At 39.8% G+C, this 7072-nt stretch overlaps 1 protein-coding gene across 4 annotated transcripts; it reads right to left on the bottom strand.

The window, feature by feature from the left end:
* Positions 1-300: 300 nt before the first annotated feature.
* LOC120731520 lies at positions 301-6313 on the bottom strand. 4 transcript variants are annotated; one of them, XM_040028566.1, is made up of 7 exons: positions 5670-6313; positions 4872-4931; positions 3999-4131; positions 2543-2760; positions 1371-2447; positions 1089-1257; positions 301-565 (listed from the first exon to the last, which is right to left on the bottom strand). In XM_040028566.1, the coding sequence occupies exons 4-7, from the start codon at positions 2751-2753 to the stop codon at positions 439-441; spliced, it is 1584 nt and encodes a 527-aa protein (XP_039884500.1). In that variant the 5' UTR covers positions 2754-2760; positions 3999-4131; positions 4872-4931; positions 5670-6313; the 3' UTR covers positions 301-438. The 4 variants fall into 4 exon arrangements, 3 of the variants coding, with proteins under 3 accessions (XP_039884500.1, XP_039884509.1, XP_039884491.1); XM_040028575.1 differs by lacking the exon at positions 4872-4931; XM_040028557.1 differs by lacking the exons at positions 4872-4931; positions 5670-6313 and having other exon boundaries at positions 3999-4217.
* Between the last annotated feature and the right edge of the window lie 759 nt (positions 6314-7072).

Here is a 7072-nt window from a genome sequence, read left to right as displayed (position 1 = left end):
AATCAAAATATAGGCTACAAAAGCTGTGGAACATTCCTGCAAAGCAAGAACCATGTTCATGAAACAAGCATTTGTTAGACCCTCCACCAGAAAAAGTTAAATAACCTGTTAAGACTTTAAAACAAAAAACACATATTGTGCCAAAAATGATCATAATCACCGTGCAACGCAACACGCACCCTGCTGTCACCACAACCATGGCCCTGGTCAGAAAACATCAGCAAAACCACGTGGTGAAACAAACCTACACATGTGAAACACTGCAGTAGCAGCATGTTGTTTTTTTCTTTTCTTATGTAAATAAAGAACATTCCTACAAAGAAAGAACATCTTCATGAATTGGCTTCATGCATTCGACCAGTAAAAGGTTCCAGTACACATTGTGGAACAAAATTAACAAAGTAAAACTAACAGTCCACAGAGAGTCAAGATTTAGGCTTAGCGCCACTCGTGGTCGGCGAGATCCTGAATCAGGGTGAGGACTCGAGGGTTCACACTGAGACGACGCTTTGAGTTTTTGTTCTCTACTTTGGTTCCTTTTTCTGGGTTTATGGAGAAGAAACACCTGTAGAATAACAATCATATAAAAGTTTATTAAGCATTTTTATAATTGATCAGTTAAAATACACGTACAAAGTAAGTAAAAATTAAGTATATACATATATATACACACACAGTCATGGCCATGACCACGTTCAAGACAAAGTATAACCAAAATGCTGTGGGGAAGTGAACAATGCATGGTCAAAAGTATTGGCACCCTTCACGAGTGTCTTCTGCAGTGATATGTCACACTTTAGCATTGTTAAAATCCAAAGCAAAGGTTATAGGTAGTCAGACGTCAGTTGACGCTTGGTCTAGCCCTGAGTCTCGGCCAGGCTTGGACCCGGATTCAGACTGTTAATGTATTTAAAAAAACCAAACAAAAAAAAAAAAAAAACAACAACAAAAAACAGAAAAAAAACAACTGAAACCGGCTCCAAAGCCGACCGAGACTCAGAGCCAGACCTGGACTCGAACCACATCAAAGCCAGACTCCAGATCCCAGAGTCTCAGTTATGAGAAATAACAAAGCCATATTTGTTCACCTCTGAAGAAACTCTAAAGTGGAAGCCAGCTCAGATGGATAATGGATGTTAAAATTGTAGTAGCTCCCGAACATGAGGCACAGTGCAGAAATGAAGGAGGATATGTTTGTGCTGACGAGGTTCCGATCAATACTCAGCATGTATCTTCTTGAGGAATAGCAGGACTGTCCTGTGAACAAATTATTTAACAGGTTATATCAATAAACACGGCAGTCACATGACATTCTATAAAAAGTGCACTTAAAAAAAAAAAAGAGAGAGAGAGCTATGAAACAGACTTACCACACACGATAATAGTGGGTGTCAGAGGCACTTGCTCCAGTTGTACCTCATCTGCCAGACATGTATCTTCAACACAGAGAAGCATGGACTCCTCCTTCTCTTCAAAGTAGCTGAGCAGAAGCAGGACCATCTCTTTCACATCATCTGAGCAGCCACTCTGCGGTCCCCGCATCCTCTGAAGCCTTGCATAAGTCTGAAGGAACACCTTGCTTTTGCTGACAGCAACTGTGGTCAAGTAGTCCAGTAGCCTTTTCCCCTTCAAATCCAAATTACGTGTGAATGTCTCTTTGAGGTCAATCCCAGTAAGTTCCTTGAAGTGGACAGACATGCCAAGTTCATCAAACCAAAACGGCCAATCCTCCCTAAGGCATTTGATACTTTTCCCCTGATTGACATGTTGACGTTGTGTGTAGTAAGTGGACTTCATTAGACTTTTTACCTCTTCTGGATTGGTGTCAGCTTGCTGGAACATCACCTTGAGTTTTTCCATCTTTTGCTGTTGGCTCTCTGGAGTTTCTTCAAGAGGCAGAAATTCTACATTCCATTTAATGCACCCGTATGTATCCTGCATGGCTGCTCTTTCTTCTAAAGGGATCTCGTCTGTGTGGTCTGAGTCAGTCTGATGTTTTCTTTTTCTTATTTTGGGTGTTGAAGTGCGCCTTACATTTTCAATTCTGTTCTGCAACTGTTTGACAAGTGAAAGGTAGCCTGCGCCAACAATCTCACCCTCTATTAAATCTTGCAGAGAATTGGGATATTTTGCCACCATTTTTCTTGCAACGTCAATTGAATGTTTTCTACCTACATGTGGGCATTTTTCCATCATCTCAGTCACAACAATCCGGACCATTTGCCTCCTCAGTTTTGGGCGAGGCCTTTTCCCCCTCTCAAGAAAATGCATCACTTCTGCAGGAAGTTTACTCCATGGAATTTCAAAGTTGTCATCCCATTGTGTGTCACATCCTGGGCTGCTGGAGGAGGTCGACGATAGACTTTGGGGTGAAAGTGAGAGCAATGACAGCGACTGGGTTGATGAGGCTTCCACAGATGATAGCGAGCTGTTCTCTGGAGTTTGGTCTTTAAATTACAAAACAAATACAATTATGATTCACACTGTATTCATGACCATCTCTGCTTTTGAGTTTGAATAGTTGTTTGTTGTTTTTACTTACATTTCTGTTTCCAAGCAGAAAGAAGCTTTCTTGCTTGTACAGGTCTTAATGCTGTCATCAAATCTGCCTCCGTTACGAAGCGTAGATCATCACTTGTCTCAACTCCAATGGACTGCAAGTGCTCCTCCAGGATGTTTTTGTTCACAGCTTGAAGTTCTGGTAGGACTTCCGTGATGGCGACATCTAGGAAGGTTCGCTCTGAGTCACTCATACTTGCACTGAAGAAGAAATGCCACATCCAAACAAAATAGAAAATCACATACAGTTCATACACTTGATGGAGCAGGGTGTGGATCAGGTGACACTTATATTAATGTTAAACTATTTACAGTGAGAAGTGAGCTATTAGTTGGACATTATTTTGCCACAATACTATGCTTTAGTGGAATGACTCGGTATTCTTGAAGAATGTATGATACCAAAGGATAGAAATCAGGCAGGTCATTAATGTTGATACACTGTAACCCAAGACTGTCCTTTGTCACAGAATACAGATGGTATTCTGAGAGGAAGATGCCTTTGTGGATATCCATTAGAACATACACAGATGTGTCATTTTGAATCAAGATGAGTAGAAGTTCACCAAACTCCATACACTCGTCATTTCTGTACACAAGAAACTGTCCCTTTTTATATGCAGTGCCCTTGTACTGAATGTCTGTGGTAACTGTGGTATTGCTTTCTGAAAAAGCTAACTCCCTGACCGCATGCTGAATAGTGTCACTGTAGAGGTTGGGATAAAACGCACAGCTCTCCTTGACTTGCAGCAGTTCACGGCATTCTTGCCCTGCTAAAAGATAAGCCTGATACATCTGATGACGTGTTGACAAAGTTTGACAAATATTTTTGAAGCTTTTCAAGTGTCTGGCACATCTTTTGAAGTAACTGTGTTTACATTCAAACCTAAGTGTCCATAACCTCATCAATGGACCAAATTTCAACAACAGTGCTGAATAATGGCGCAAATAGTGGTGCTTGGGTTTTAGTTTAATTCCAGGAAACAACATCTCTCTCATCTCCAAATATTCTTGGATCAAAATGTCAGCGAATGCTATCTGGGACAAGGAAATGCTCTGAGCACAAATAAGATCCACAATGTCTTTCAACTGGAGAGCTAACTGCCATACTTCATCCTCATGGTTTTGTACTTTGTCACCAATCAAAACTGCAGCAATCTCAAAAGGTTCCAGTTTTGAACGGCTCACCCTGATAATTTGGATCCGTCAGGTTTGACAGTACATGGCTTTGTAAGTGCTTCGGATCCTTTATATTTAAACTGTTTAATGCGTCTGTTTAAAAGGGAGTATGTGAACCATTTTTTATTTTTTATAATGTTCTTCAGGTACAGTGCTAGATCATATGACACAACTCCTTCAAAGAGGTCATGACCTAGACAAGGTGGGAGACCAGGCTGGGATACGTGAAAAGACTGAAGGGTATTGAAGATGGAGTTTACCTTTATTCCTCTGACGTCTTGGATAGTTTCAGACTGGAGATCAGCAACAGCCGCGTCATATGTCTCTGGAGTGCGTGGAGGACCACAGGCATTCGGATCAGCATAAAACTCACTTCGTGTTACTTCACAGTACCTGCAAAAATATTGAGAGCAGCTGAAGTTTTCTGTAAACCCTCCTATGCAATGAGAACCCAAGTTGTCCCCAGCAATACAGTAAAGACCCCCTTTTACTCTTTCTCCATCTACATCTATTCCATCTGTCTCCAAAGATTTCAGATCTGCCAACAACTCTGAGAAAACTTTGGCTATTCCAAAACGCTTGAAGTCATTCTCAACACACAACAAGACTAAAAACATGTTATCTGTATTTGAACGCAAATGAATGGGTAAATTTGCTAATGACAGATAGACTGCAAGAAGTTTGTGCGTCTTTTTAGCAGAACCCAGGGGATTCACTACCTCAAATGAATCTTGGTACAAAATCAGTTTGAGGCTTTCAGGGTTTTCATTAAAGAACTGGTGACATTTGAAAATTTTGCCATCATATAAATCCTTAAAAATTTCTACATCAGGACCCCCAAACTGTTGTGACTGTGTATTCCTCCATAACTGTGACTCTAAAAAGCTCTTCAGGGTTTCTCCAACTGGTATGTAGTAAGCACATTTTTCTGTCATGTTTTCATCCATTCCCAATGGCACTTTCTTGGGTTCTGTGTATTTAAACATTTTTTTGAATGTTTGATTTCTGGTGTGTGTTGTTCCTAGTTGTCCCTGATGGCAAGCAGAGAACAAATCTGACTCTTTAATGCAGTCACAGATTTTAGTGACTGCTTCATCTGATAGGTTCATTTCATTTTTTAGTAAACAACTTACCTTATTAATTGTGTAGGTTTGACCCAATTCGTGCACATTCTGCATTTCCTCAGCAATAGTCTGTATAGTAGAGGCAGGAATTAGCAGCTGTCCTTGCAGTTTAAGGTAAAAGAGACACATGTTTCTGAGATAAGAATGACTATCCTTCTCCGGCATATCACTGGCTGAACTAGCAGATGCCATGGTTTCATGTGTGTTTTCTGAATATTCTGTACTGTCATTTGGGGGCTGAGGACGAGATTCCTTGTACTGTCATCAATACCATCTGGGGAACAAGCTTTATGCTTCCTACACATGTGAGAAGTAAATGATGACTTTTTTGTAAACATATGCTTACAACCACTTACTGGACATGACACAGACCTGCCCTCTGCAATATGATCGTTTAAGTGAGACACTAGCTCTTTCACTGTTTGAAAATGGCGGGCACATAATGAAACCGCACATTTTAAATCTGCAACAAGAGCTTTAGGAGTAGCTTGAAGTGCAGGTGCATTGTGCACACGATAAAAATGCCCCTTGAAAGCAGAGTAGGTGGTGAATGTTTGGCTGCAATTGGCGCCAACACATTTAAAAATACAACAAGGCTCATTCTTATGCACTCTGCAATGTAGTACATAGCCTCTTAATGTGACCAATACCTTTTTACAAAAGACGCAGATGATCATTTTTAGTATTTCAAAAGTTTGCCTGTGCTTTTCAGCTGAACTAGCATGCTAGCGCTAGGTTATGAGCATTGGTCTAAATATCAACTGGTGCTTTTATCTCGAAAAAACGTCGCCAAGATATTGAACTTACCGTGCAGACTTTCTGACGAACAAACACAGATCCTCAAAAAACACTTGAAATCGTATGTTTGTAATTTGTCCTAACAACGTAGTTGCTGAAAGTTCAACGTTTTCTTCTCCCGTCTTCTCTCTCGTGCTGGCTCGTTAGCTATAGTCGTGAACTAGGCGCTCTTCTCCTCCCGCCCTCACGTCATTATCCAATCAGAGACGAGCTTCAGATGCACATTCAAAATTAGGCGCGCTCAGTGCAACGGTGAGTGACCTGAAGTAGCTTACAGCTCTGTGGAGATGAGGCACCATAGAGATCCTATGGGAGGCACTGTAAGTTTGTTTAGCCTGTAATAATGAGACATTGCTGACCTAACCCAAAAAAGTATTCTAGTCTAAGTATCACATTGCAATTAAAAGAAACATAAAGAATACAAGCATTATGACAGAAGCATTACTTAGTCGTTAAATAATAATTTCTTATTGGTTACCCTACAATAGGCTGCAAATAGCCCGAATGATTTAAGAAAAAAACATGATGTAAACAATTTTAATTGTATATTTTTATATAGCCTATAAATGGAGAGGCAACCTCTCAGGTTCACAATGACATCTTCTGTGAAAACATTTTTATTAGTCCTATCCATGACTTTGCATCATTTCATGAATCATTTTAAAAGTAGGCCCAGTACATCCATGCAGTTGTAAAGTGACTTACATATAGGTCATGTGTTTTTAAGAAAAACTGACTAAAACTGTGATTTTTACAGTATTTCCATGTCAAATTAACATGATTGTTTGGTTATGAGTATTACGGTGTTTCACTGTTTTTATTCAGAGTATTTGTAGTTTTAACCAATAAATTTGATTATAATCACACATTCATGTTGTAAATATAACAGGAACATTCTGTTTAAAGGTTTACAATAATTCACTGTGATCGAAACAGGAAAGTTGTGTTTTGGGGTTTACTATACATTTCTGTAGGGGTTTTACATGGTTTTTATGTCAATTTCACTGCCCTTTTTTACAGTGTATGAATCTTGTATTTATTCCATTTTTATTTGTCTAATTTGTTTGATAATCTGAAACGTTTAAGTGTGACACAGCACTATACATAACCCTGTGCAGAAAGAATCTTTTCTGCTCCCAGTTTTGGATTTTAACCACCTGCACTGCTGCAATATATATTTATCAGCCCTCTTGGTTGGGGCTGTCACTTTTACAAAGGCTAATTCCAAAAGGCGGAAATAAAGAGTGCTAAGGCAGATGATCCAGCCCACAATAAGAACACAGTGCTACATGCCACTATCGCTCTCAACTTCCTGTTTGCATCAGGAATACAAGAGACGTCCCTCCAATCCCAGAAATAGAAGCCAAGTCAAAATAATAGTGATCACAGGCTCCTTCTGCCTTTTCAACAGT

Source organism: Simochromis diagramma, unplaced genomic scaffold, assembly GCF_900408965.1.
Source record: "Simochromis diagramma unplaced genomic scaffold, fSimDia1.1 OVJJ01000746.1, whole genome shotgun sequence".
NCBI lineage: Eukaryota > Metazoa > Chordata > Actinopteri > Cichliformes > Cichlidae > Simochromis > Simochromis diagramma.
This window is presented reverse-complemented; position numbering and strand designations above follow the sequence as displayed.